The sequence below is a fragment of the Petaurus breviceps genome, unplaced genomic scaffold, assembly GCF_028583685.1.
Source record: "Petaurus breviceps papuanus isolate PSGF00001 unplaced genomic scaffold, PetGlider_PUasm1.0 189, whole genome shotgun sequence".
In the NCBI taxonomy this organism is placed as follows: Eukaryota; Metazoa; Chordata; class Mammalia; order Diprotodontia; family Petauridae; genus Petaurus; species Petaurus breviceps.
The window spans coordinates 51,663,273-51,676,613 of NW_027185809.1; the positions used below are offsets into that span (position 1 = coordinate 51,663,273).

The 13,341-nt window shown below is 35.6% G+C and overlaps 1 protein-coding gene across 1 annotated transcript in view; it reads right to left on the reverse strand.

Annotated features, from left to right (window-relative positions):
* Window positions 1-13,341, reverse strand: part of PTPN21 (protein tyrosine phosphatase non-receptor type 21) — a 115,717-nt gene that overhangs the window by 46,752 nt on the left and 55,624 nt on the right. Inside the window, exons 7-10 of the mRNA XM_069092382.1 lie at window positions 12,684-12,771; window positions 11,032-11,120; window positions 2,363-2,450; window positions 1,484-1,563 (exon numbers count right to left, since the gene is read on the reverse strand). Of these exons, the coding sequence (XP_068948483.1) occupies window positions 1,484-1,563; window positions 2,363-2,450; window positions 11,032-11,120; window positions 12,684-12,771 (345 nt within the window). The remainder of the gene's footprint in view (window positions 1-1,483; window positions 1,564-2,362; window positions 2,451-11,031; window positions 11,121-12,683; window positions 12,772-13,341) is intronic.

Genomic DNA, 13,341 nt, shown 5'->3' on the forward strand with positions numbered 1-13,341 from the left:
AATACTGTCCACTGGTGAGGGACAGTGCTGTTGTTGCAGGGGTCTGGGAGCCTTTCTGTTGGTTCAGAAGCCCTGAAGAAGGATTTTCTTGTTGTATGTTTACAGAAATCCTGGGAGAGGGCTTTGCTAATGTGTTCAGGGGTTCTAGGACTGTTCTACAGACAGAGGATAAATTCATGAAGGGACTGGCAATGTATCTTGTGGCTTTGCTAAGCCTTGTCTCCCCAGGAACTAAGATTGCTGAGAACTTGCCTCGTGTCAAGATGAAGAAAAGACCTCCATTTGGGTATTAAGTGCTGTGTTTAAACTTGATGTAACTCTGGGGTAGATTCAATTGTGATCCAGGGGTGGGGAACTTTTGACCTTATGTTTGGAAACTAATCTCCATTTGAGAAGAGGGGCTTTGTGGTGGACTTAATTAAGGTATAGCCTAGGGGTGGAGAAGTATTTAGAACAGAGACTTTGTAATTGATTGAATGATTGGAAGATCCTGGGGTGGGCTAGTACTTGGAGATTATTTAATCACACTTAGTAAATGCTGTATTTGGAATGATGTCATGTTTTGATCTTCTCTGTTCTTGGTTTGTCACTAAATAAAATAGAGAGCACCTATGCTGGTATTTTGAACCTGGGAAGTTGCCTTTGCTTGATATTACATTACATGGGCCTGGAATCAGGAAGACCCTAGTTCAAATCTGATCTCAGACACTCACTACCTAAGTGACCTTGAGTAAATAATTTTCTCTCTATTTGTTTTAGTTTCCTCAATTGTAAAATAAGGAATAATAATAATACCATTTCATACTGGGTTTTTTTTTTCTTAATAAAATGTCTGAGCTTTATGACCTTCCATCAAGATGAAAGAACTTTTTCACCTAAAAAAAGTTTTCAGCTAGCAGAACAAAACACAAGAATAGGAGAATTAAAAAAAAAAAGAAAATAAGTATTTCATGTTAATACACAATTATAGAAAAATCAAATATACTTTAAAAATGAGTTTCAAATTATTAGCTAGGAATGAATTGAAAAAAATCCTGAAGACAGAAAGCATGCTACCCTGGAAAGAGTACTGGATTTAGAGACAGAAGACCGGAGAGTTTAAATCCTGGCTCTACAATCTACCTTTGTGAACCCCGACAAGACACAACCTTTCTTGGCCTCAATTTACTTATCTATAAAATGAAGTTATTGGACTAAATGATCAGTAAAAGTGTCTTTCTGGCTCTAAATTTTGATCAGGTGATTCTATGCAAACTATAATGGTGGCTCAGCCATGAAGAGTTGGTCCAAAGGAAATAGTAAAATAAATTAGTATGACATATTAATATGTAAACCAAATAGAGAAAAAAAAAACATTATGGAAGGGGTATAAAAACATGATCCTCTACTCTTTGGGTACCAATTAGATTTCTAGTTTATAAAACAAAATATAAAGTGGGAGTGTCTATTATTTCCCAGAGTTCTATAAACAAATAATACTTACAGGTTGCATTTGTTTAGTCTGTAAAACTTGTGTCTAGCAACACACAGCCTCCATACATATTTTGCAGTTTCCATGTCTTCCTAGCAAATAAAATGTTCATAAATTAAGATGAATGTGTTAAGTTTTCATATGTAAAACATTTAAGACCACTACATATATAGCATATGGTTACCCAACATTCTATTAATGAGTCATTTCTAACATACTGTGATGATTCCTTAGATTGTTCAGCTGAAAACTTAATCATGTAAAAGGCATCTTGTAGAGACACAAACTGGCAAAATTACATACTTCTAACAGCCTAGGGAGATTTCTTATTGGGTAGTAAGTATCTATTCAGCAATGCAAAATGTTTCTTAAATGGAAAAATGGTAGAATAAGTGACAGTCTCTGGTGAAGATGCCACTTTAGATCCTTGCCCAATAATCACCCCTACAAAAAGTTTTTTCAACATAATGTTTGAATAAGAGGCCCCATGTAAATGCATTTTAAGGAAAGTGTCCAAGGCAACCACGTTCACTCCTTCACTTCTGACTCACAGGATATCTTTCTCTACTTTTTTACTTCCTATTTAGAAGGTAAAAACTCCTTGAGGGCAGAGACTGTCTTTCTTATTACTTAGATTTGTATTCCTGTCACTTAGCACAGTGCCTGACACTTATTAAGTATTTAATAAATACTTGATGACTTGACTTTATTCAAGAAAGAGCCTAACAACTATTTGAAAAATATTACTGATAATTCATCCAACTATTTTTTGCTCTTCCCCCTAGAGTTTCACATCAAAATCAAAATATATTTATCAAGGAACAATCTCGAAGTCACCAAAACTCCAAATGCATGGTTAAAAAATGCTCTGTGGAGATCACTAATACTCACAGTTTGAAATTGGATGGTCTCCTCTTTATTTGCCAGTTCTAAGGCAAAGAAGGACTTATTGTGTGACATATTAGCAATGTCATGCCACCTAAAGAAAGAAAATAACATTGTAAATTCATAACTTCATAACATCTTAAAGTGGAAATTTCCATTTTATTTATTATTTTTTGTCTTTTTCAAACCTCTCATTTCATTGGCATAGGAAATTTCCAATAAGAAAACTCTTTCTACCAATATTGACCAAAACTTTCTCTTCAATTTAAGAGTCTTTGACAGTTGTTGGGGGTACTGGGAGGATCAAGTCACTTGCTCAGGGTTATATACAGACAGTATTTATCAAAGCCGTATCTTGAAGGAAGTCTTTCTCATTCCCAGTCCAGTTCTCTATTCATTACACCAACCTGCCTCAAGAATCCATTCATTATATTTTTTAAGTAAAGATTTGATTTATATCTATTCAACCAATTTATGTTGAACACTTTTATGTACAAGAATCATGATATAAATATTACAACATCAAATGCTAAGACCTGTGGAATATACAAAGCTCAAGACAACATTAAAGTCTTGAGGAAATAATACAAGCCTATAAATTATTATACTGAGAAACTGAAAAATGACAAGTTTCATGAGGTAGGTACAAAGTTCTACATGAATTAATTAGTAATTCTCTGAGGAAGGAAATAACAAGAACATTGAAAGAGGATCTCTCTCCCAGCAAGCACAAAGAACAAGAAAGATTTTATCATGACCTGCAAAGTGGGAGTAATGTTTGTATTTCTGTCAGAGCCAAAAGACTGCTACCTATGTTCAAATTGTATATAGTTTTTCCTACTAGAAAAGAAAGCAAAATGGCTCAAGGAATAAATCTCTCCACACTTCATGTTATCAGGGAGAATGAAATGTTCCTTTAAAACTGCTAGAAGGGCTTCAATGTCAACCAAAGAATAAAATTTGAAGAGGCACAGAAGAGCCACTGTCAGGAGGTTAGAAGGTCAAAGAATGTCACGGAAAAGAAGAAAAAATAACTAAATACTTGGAGCCAAGAAACAAGAATGAGGATCTTCCCAAAGAGAAGATAGATGGACACTCAAAGGAATTCAGCTTTAACGTATCCCCAAAGTTCTACCTCATGTCCACCAGATTGATAAAGTTGACAAAAAATGAAAATGACAAATGTTTGAGGGGCTACTGGAAAACAGGAACACAGAAACATTAATGCATTTTTGGTAGAGTTGTAAATTGGTCTAACTATTCTGGAAAGTTATTTGAAGTTGTGTCCAAAATGTTATTAGTAAACTGCATATAACCTCTGACCCAGAAATACCACTATTAGAGCCATATGACACAGAAATCAAAGAAAGAGTAAAAAGACTTTTATATATAAAAATATTTATAGTAGTTATTTTTGTAATAGCAAAGAAGTAGAACCTAAGGCAATGTTCATGAGTTGGGGGATAGCAAAACAAATTATGGTGTATGAATGTAATGAAATACTACTGAGCCATAAGAAATGATGAAAAGTATGGTTTCAGGGAAATTTGGGAAATGATTCAGGGTGAAGTAAAGGGAAAAGTTTATAGGATGAAAGCAACATCATAAAGACAATCAACCTTGAAAACCTTAACTTGGATCCACACAATGAGCTACAGTGATTGCAGGAATACTAATTATGCAGCATGCTCCTCACCTTCTGCCAGAGAGGTTGTAATGGGAATGCAAATTTGGAAGATCTTCCCTGCCCCTAGGCTAAAGTGCACCTGAAGCCTGGGGTGGGAGGCTTGTTTTTCAGTAGATACTTCTTGATTGGCCAGTGAGTCAATAAGGTTGTTACATTCTCTGAGCCAGGAGAGGGCTATATAAGCCTGATGTGTAGCTTTGTTTTGGGGCTCACTTTGAGAAGTGTTCTGTGATTTGATATGGATTCTGGGAAGCCGTTGTCCTGAGCCCCCCCGCTTTGAAAAACCCAGATGTTGAAAGCCAGATGTTGATTTGGTATGGATGTAATGGTTGGACAGTTTGGAAAGCTGTCTACTTGATCTGTTTCTGTCTTGATAATTCTGCCTGTATACTTTGAAGTTCAGGGTGCTGACCTTTTTCCCCTGAACAAGGTAAACGATATATGTCTGACTGATTAAAGTAAGCTTGTTAACCCATTTTGAGTTGCTTTCCTTTATCAAAGCAGATCCAAGAACCTGTGGTGGAAGCAACGCTGAGGACGCTTGGGGTGCTTGCCGCTACAGAGGTGCAGAATGGAATGCTCACACAACACACACACACACACACACACACACACACAATAATGTGGTATTTATTTTCTTTTATTTTGGCATGTGGGAGGGGAAGCAAAATCAATTTTTCTTCATTATAAAGTAAACTTTAATTTAAAATTTTATGTATCTGCTTATGTGTGATAATAATAAGCACACAGACCCACAAGTGCTATCAAATATTCATCCAGTAAGGATGAAAATAGGAGAATAGCATTGGCAAATGACTCTCTACTGATTGTTACTGAGGGCAGTTATTTGTAGATGTGATAACCACAGAGAGATCTACTCTCATCATATATATATATATCAAAAATGTGACAAATCTCCCAATACTTGTCAAACCAGATGACTACCACCTATCTACTTTTGGTGATCCAAGTGGGCACAAATGATACTGCCTGAGAGAACTCCTGGAAGGCATTGCCAACAATTACAAAGTCTTGGGCAAAAAAACAAAGACCTCAGGGGTACAGGTGGTGTTTTCATTGTTACTACCTATTGAAGGCAAGGGCTTCGGAAAAGAAAGGTAGATGTAGAAAATTTAACAGCTACTTAAGATAATGGTAGCAGGATTTTTTATGGTATCAAAGAACTGAAAGTGAAGGAGATGCTTACTAACTGGAGAAGACCAAATGCATTGTGGTATATAACTGTAAATAAATATCATTGTACCATAAGAAATTACAAAGACAGAATAAAGTAAGCAGAACCAAGGAAACCACATAAACAATGAAAATAAAAAATTTAACAATATATAATTATAATAGTCAAGGTTGGTCCCAAAGAAGAGTTGGAAAATACATCACCATTGCAAAGGTAAAAGTCTATCAGTGAGGGATATTGTATATACCATTAGATATAATGAGTGGGTCAGTTTTACTGAACTACCTTTTTTAAAAATCTTTTTTCATAAAAAAACCCCATCTTACTGAATAGAGAAACGGAGAGGTATTTCAAGAATGAATGGGTTGAAAAAACAAAAAAACAATAAAATTTTAAAATATTTGTTTGACAAGAGTCAAGTATTGCCCACATATATCCACCAAACTAGATGTTAGAAAATAACTATAATAAAGCAAAGAGAATAGCAGACAAAACACCAAAAGCTCACAGGAGACAAAATTTAAGAGCCATAATTTCAGATGTCTAGACAAATATGCACAAAGTATATGTAACAAGCAAGATGAAATCCTAAGTTCAAGAGGCAAATTTTTCCTCCCAGGTTCCACTGTAAATTCACTATAGATGAAACCAGGACTAGAATATGACTATTCAGGGAAAAAAAATAGAGAAGTAAAAGAGAGTTTGTGGTTGCACTGTATGTTAAGAAGACACAGTCTTATGGAATAGAGAAGCATTGTGGAGAACATTTGAGTAAAGAATAATAGAGATAATAATGGTATAATACAGACTGTTTAGATAGAAAGAAATAGAAGAGGAAATAGGCATAGATAACATTTGGGAAAAATGAAATATCTACTGAAAGAATTCACAAATAACATCCAGAAAAAAAAAAGCTGCAACCTCCAAGACACAAAATGGTTGAACTGAAAAATGTATTTCATCAACAATGAGTTCTGGAAGTGATCAGGAAAAAGACCTTCAAAAACAAAGTAAAGAAAATTTGAATAATGAAAGATTATTCTGAACCCACCAAAAAATGCAGGAGGCAATGGAATGTCTTCCAAAGAGCAGAGGAACTCAAGATGCAGCCCATAGTCACCTACCCTGCAAATCTGAGCCTAACTATATATGAAAAAAGGACATTAGATGTTCTCTAACCTCTTCTTTCACTTTTCTAAGGGAGAAACTGAAGTCTGGAGAAGAGAATAATTTACTCCAAGTCTCACAGCAGAGCCATGATATTTGAACTCAGGTCCTTTGACTGAATATTGTTTCTTTTTATATTTTATTTATATATTTTATTTACTTATTGTCTTTTTTTATATTTTTTTCCACTATATCACTATTCAGTTAAATATTTATTTAACACCTGTTATGAACAAAGTCTTGTGCCACGCACTGAGGAAACAAATAACAGTGCCTGCCATAAGGGAGTTTACAATCCAGTAGAGGAAAAGGGACATACACCTAAATAATTAGAATCTAGGATAAAATGTGATTAAAAGGACAGGAGATATTCTCCTCCCCCACCTCCCACCCCAATTAAAAAGAGGGAAGAAAAATCCTTAAAACTAATATGCATAGTGAAGCAAAATAGATCTACCCTGGTCATCTCCAAAAATATGTCTCTTTCTGCATCACGCCTTTGTCAGAAGGTAGGCAACATGCTTCATCATAGGTCCTCCACAGACATAGCTATTCATGGCTTTGACTACAGTTAAGTCTTTCAAAGTTATTTTTCTTTACAATATTATTGTTCTTGTAGAAAATGTTCTGTTGGCTCTGCTCACTTCATTCTGACAGTTCACACTTCCTAGGATTTTCTGAAATTGTCTTTCATCATTTCTGATGGTTCAATAACATTCCATTGAATTCACACATCAGATTTTGTTCAGTTATTCAACAATTGATGGGCACCCCCCCAAAAGCCTTAGAGTCTAGTTCTCTGCTTTTCTTTTTTTCTCCTTTTACCCTCCCCTCCAGGATCAGGAAGCTTGTTTTGCTTATGACTTCTTTCCCTGAGTATTTGCTCCCCAGTATTATTCTCCCTTTTAACCTCTATGTCCTTATTCCCACCTTTTTGCCTGATGAGTTTGATATATTTCTACAACAGTCTCTTTTGAGTGTGGGTGCACATATTACCATGATGTATGCTCAACCTTTCTTTATCTGATTCAGATAAATGTGTTTCATCTACTACCTACTCCCCCAACTTTTCCTTCCATGTTCATATACTTCTCATACAACCCAACTGTGATAGGATCCACTCAATTCTTTCTCCTTTCTATAATAAAATTGTTTTTTATACTCTCTTCTCTTTCTCTTAAAATTCTCAACCCCAGGACTGTTGCTTCTCCCCCTATAAGAATGTGAGCACTTCATCAATGTACAACCCTTTCCAACTGTTGAAATAAATTTGTCTTTCTAGGTTTCTCTTGATTCTTGTTTTTGTATTTATTTCCTTCTGAACTCTGATCTGTTCATCTGGAATGCCTGAAGGTCCTCTATTCCATTAAAGATCACTTTTAATTTTTATCTATTTACTTAATTTTCCTTATGCTTATTTTTATATGATACATTATTTTGCCTCTTAGAATATGCTTTCTAAGATATCCTTTCACTGATAGTAGAAACTGCCAGGTCTTATTTGATCCTGACCATAGTTTCTTGGTAGCTGAACTCCCTTTTTCTTGCATTATTTTTATTTTGACCTGGAACCTCTGGATTTGGGCTATGAGATTCCTTGGACTTTTAGGGTTTCTTTCAGGAGGTGCTCAGTGGATTCTTTCTGTCTTCACTTTACCCTGTGGTTCTAATAAATCTGAGCAGTTTTCACTTACAGATTCTTAAAGCAGTGTGTTTTGTTTTGATCATGGTTTTCAAGGAGATCTATGATTCTAAAATTAATTCCCTTTTACTTGTTTTCCAGATCAATTGTTTTTGACAGCTGATAATTACATTTTTTCAATCTTTTGATTTTATTCTAATAATGTTTATTGTTTTATGGAGTCAATGATTTCTGTTTGGTCTATTTTAATTTTCAGGGAACATGTTACTTGAATAAAGTCTACCACTCTCTGTTCCAAGTTATTTATTTTCCTTCCAATTCTTTCCTCCAGAGCTCTTATTTTATCATTTTATCTCTTGCTTCATTTCTTCTACTTATTCATATAGTATTTGTGGAAAATCAGTATTCCCTTTAAGTGTGTAGTTGCTGTAGAGTTATTCTCTTCTTCTAGGTTGTTTTTGGGGGTATGTCTGGAACCATCATTATTCTTTATCATTGTTCATGTCTTGCTCAGTTTATTCATCTCTCCAGTCTTAGTTCCTTAATAGGGGTTTTGTACCAGGGTCAATCTCCACTCCCTTCCACTTTTGTATGGGCTATTTAGCCCTGGTTAATCTCAACTAAAGTGACATGAGTTTCTCTGCTAAACTCCACCTTGTGCAGTTAATGCTTTGTAATTCAAAGCACTGGGTCTTCAGGGCCTTCTATTGCATCTCAGGACAGAATGCTAGAAACAGAATGCTAGGAGTCCTTAGGCCTGAAAGAGGAGAGGGTACCAGCCTGAGCACAGCCACAATCTCACTGATTGCTGCCCCACCTAGTCCCTTCCAAGGTGCCAGCTTTAGGTTTCTGACAACCTCTGGGATTTCTCAGGGAAATCTGCCACTCTTGTTGCCTCAGGATATACAGTCTAGTAAGCTAATCATAATCTCTGACTAGTCTCTGATCATCTTGTGAAGCTACTATCTGGCACTGGCCTTTTCAACAGGCCCCTTTTCTACCACCTGTAGACTGTATTTTTGTGCAGTTCAGGGGTACAAGAAATCTCTTGCTATAGTTTCTCCTTGGATTTCTAGATCATTTTTCAGTCTGGTGCAATGTTTAGGGTTTTGTCTGTAGTACATATATGGGAATCAAGCTGCCTGATTACATTGAGGCAGCCTTCTTAAATTCAATTGCCACCTCCATATATTCACAAAGGTTATTTCCCATATTGAGATTGTACCTGATTAGTATCTTAAAGAAATAGAAGGAGTTCAACAAGTAGAGACATGAATGGCTCCAATTAGTCACTGATTGGAATCCCCATGTATAAATGCAGAGGCAGAAGAAGGCAGAATGAAATCAGGGACAGGTAAGGACAGAGCCTTAGGGGAATTCACTCTACAGAGGTTTGAGAAAAAAAAAGGAACCAATAAAAGAGAGAAGGAAAAGACAAAGAAATCAGAGAAAAAAAGAAAAGAAAGAACCTCAAAAAGTGTGGGAAGAATACATTGGGAAATATGTGATATAAAATCAAAAGATATCAATAAAATATACTTTTTTAAAAGGAGAGCTGGACAACAGTACAATAAACTGCAGAGATCAAGATGAATGATAACTAAAATATGTACATAAATGACCATATAATACAAAAAAGTAAGATACTTGTTGCCAAATTTTCCAGAAGAGAACTGAGATGAAACTAATTGAATTTGGTAATAGAGAATTAACTAGTGAGTCTGGATAAGGCAGTTTCAGTAGAGAAGTAAGGACAAAAACCAGACTCAGAGGTTTGAGGAATAAAAGACTTTTAAGAAATACACGCAGCAAGTATACTCTTATTCATAGAAGTTTTGCAATGAAGACAAAGGAATGATTGATAGAGCAAGGTTCTGGAGGAGACAGAAAGAGACGAGATCATTTAAGTTTAACAGGATTAAGTTTGACATGACGAAAGGCCACTCTATTTTCTGAGAATTGAAAAAAGGCACATGGAATATATGAAGCAACAGAAAGGTTTTGGAAGTGTAGAAAATGCGAGATGAGGATCACTTCTCATGACCTTTTTGGTTCCTCAGAAAAGTAGGGGATGAAATCAGTTGCTGAATTTCAACTAATTAAGCATACACTTATTAAGTGCCTACTATGTGTAAACCACTGTACTAGTCTCTAGGGACAGGAAAACAAAATAGGAAATTGTCTCCGCTCTCAAAAAGCTTACATTCTGTTGAAGGGATACAGCATGTAAACACATTTATACATTATTACTTGAGGCAGGAAGAGAGCATGAACAACTATGGGGGACTGGGAAAGGTATCCTGGAAAGGGATGCAGGAGCAGAGGCCAGAAGAAGGAGGATAACATTTAGAAGAATTACTATGGAGTAATATGTTAAAGAATCAATAAGAGATGAATAAAAGGTTTGCAATACATAGGATCCCTATTGAATTAGAGAGCATAAACTATAGTAGATGGAATCTGTCTGATGTTGTGACTTTTTCCAGCAGAGTTATCCAGGATTGGGGGTTAGCAGGGCCAGAACAAACAAAAGGTCAAAGGGTTGAAAGATTCCAGAGTGAAGAAGGTGGCATCACTGAAATAGTAAGCCATCAAATCAAGAGTGTGAAGGAAGACATATCCCTCATCACTCCTCTTCTCTTCCATTCTCAAGCCAATAAGAGCAGGTGAAACATTGCAGCAGGAGTTTAGTTAGAGTGTCATCAAATTATTAATACTAAACACTATTCCCTACACATTTATTTTGGAAGTATATATTCAATCAAATGAATAACTATAACAAGAAAGCATTCATTTTAGAGAATATTTTTATTTTTTTATTTACCTTCTAATATTTGTATTAGATATATACCTACTAATATTTACCTTCAAAAAGTCTTGCCACAGGAATTACAAGTAGATAGTGAAAAAAATCACCAGAAATACACAAAACACAAATCTGAAAATTGTTTTAAAATTTAAAGAAAAAGATTTAAGAATAATACCTAAATATAACAGGAGGTCTTCCATTTTTGTGTTTCACAAAGATGCCATCAAGACAGGCTCCAATACAGATGTCACTTCCCTGGCTATCCTGAAATAAGAAAGTAGAAATGATATCACATCAAAAAAAACACAAAAACCTGTCAATAAGCAAATATATCAGAAAAGTAGCAACTAAATAACTTGCTAACTTAAATCAAGCTGTGGAAAGAATTGCACATATTCATTTAATCACAAATATATGTGTGTATACATGTACACACATATATGTATATAAGTATAGATAGGTAGTTTTTATTTTAAGTCTTAAAGGGCTAATTTTATTTTCTTGCTAAAGCGCATGTATAAAAGTTGTAAAGTTAAAAGGTATGGTTACCCCAATTTTAGTGCTGATAATTCTCCTACCAATAATATTTGCAAGTGATATGTAAAATCAGTATAATTTAATAAGGTTTTTTAATTGAGTTCCTTGATTAAGTTTTCAGATATACTCATTTTTTTTTAAACACAAAGAACACAAATTCAGTATGTGACTAGAAGAAGTAGTAATGTTGGACCCAGAAGATCTAGATTTGAGTCTCAGTTATCTGGTTCTTATGTTACCTAACCACCTAACACTGGTCAAGTCAATAACTCACTCAATGCCTCAATCTCCTCATTTAGAAACAGAGACAACAAAACATACTATCTACCTTACAGAGTTAAGAAGAATTTTTTTTCCAAATCAGCAAATACTACATAAACATGAACTATAATATAATTTTCCTTCAATTATTCCATAAAGCAACACAGAAAGCAAAAAATAATAAATTACTAGGTTCAGTGAATCCAGAATTAGCAATATAAAACAAAAACAGTACTTAATGTCAAGAAGCTTGTCTTCTTCTATGTGACTTCATTAACTAATCAGTCAACAAGCATTTATTAAGTACTTACTAAATGTCAGGCAAAATAGTCCCTGACCTCAAGGAACATGTAACAAGAACAAAAATAGGGCCTTTTTTGTTACAGTTTGGGCCTCCAAAGTCACTGGACTAAGGAATGCCAAAAGGAAATCCTTTCTTCCAGTGTAGTTCAGCAACTGCCCCTAAGAGAGTTATCTAAGACAATCTAAGACTGATTGTCTTAGAGAGAGCTGCCAGGGCACTGAGAGTTTAAATGATTTGACCAGGATCTCAGAGCCAGTATAGGTCAGAGGCAGAATTTGAGCCAAGGTCTGCCTTATTCTAAGGTCAGCACACTGCTTCTCTAACAATAACTAGAATACAAAATCAGGTGGCAATGAAGAGAAAAAACACTAACAACCTGTAGGAAAGGGTAGGGATTAGGGAAGGCTCCATAGAGGAGGCAGTACCTGAGGTTAGCCTTGAAGGAAGAAAGGGGGAAAAGAATTCTGAGAGAAGAGAAAAGGGTGCAGTCTAGGCATGAGGGATGACTGTTCCTATGCAGAGGAGGGAGGTGGTCTGGTGGGTTCAGAGAATTACCAGGAGTGCACTTTGGCTGGAATGAGTTCATAAAATGGAGTTACACAAAATAAGCCTGGAAAGATGATTTTGAGCCAGATTATCCAAGTATTTAAATGTCAAACGAAGAAGTTTACATTTTATCCCAAAACTAATTCCAATTTTTGTGAAACAGTAATAACCCTGCATACCTTAGCAGGATAGCTCTCTTCCCCATAACCATCCATCCTCTCTACCTCTTGCATATATAGCATTTCAGCATCAGGTGGGGTAAGCCCTCTACAACAAAAGAGAAAATTTAAAAAGTTAGTTTAGAAGATCACTCATTAAATTAAAATCATTACAAAGAGTCTATGTCCCCTTTGAGTAACTCAAAAAATCAACAGATACTTCTTGAGACCCTAACTTTTTCTAGGGGCTTTGAAGGAAAGAAAAAAATATGACAGAAGACAGCTGTACTCAATGAGCTTGTGATCTAGTAGTGGGGAAAGAATTATGCACATGAAAATATACCTAAAAGTACCAGACAGTAGCATATAATCAGTATTGTGGATTAATAAGTGATTAAGGAGTCAATGAAAAGAGAGAAGAGAAAAATAAAGAGACAGAGAGAGATGATGACTCAGAGAGAGCAAAACAGAGGGAGGAAAAATGAGGGAGGGTGAGAAAAAGAGAGGAGGGGGCGGCTAGGTGGAGCAGTGAGTAAAGCGCTGGCGCCGGCCCCGGAGTCAGGAGAACCCAAGTTCGGTTCCAACCTCAGACACTTAACACCCACACAAAAAACTAGCAGTGTAACCTTGGGTAAGTTACTTAACCCCAAACTGCCCTCCAAAAGGCAAAAAAAAAAAA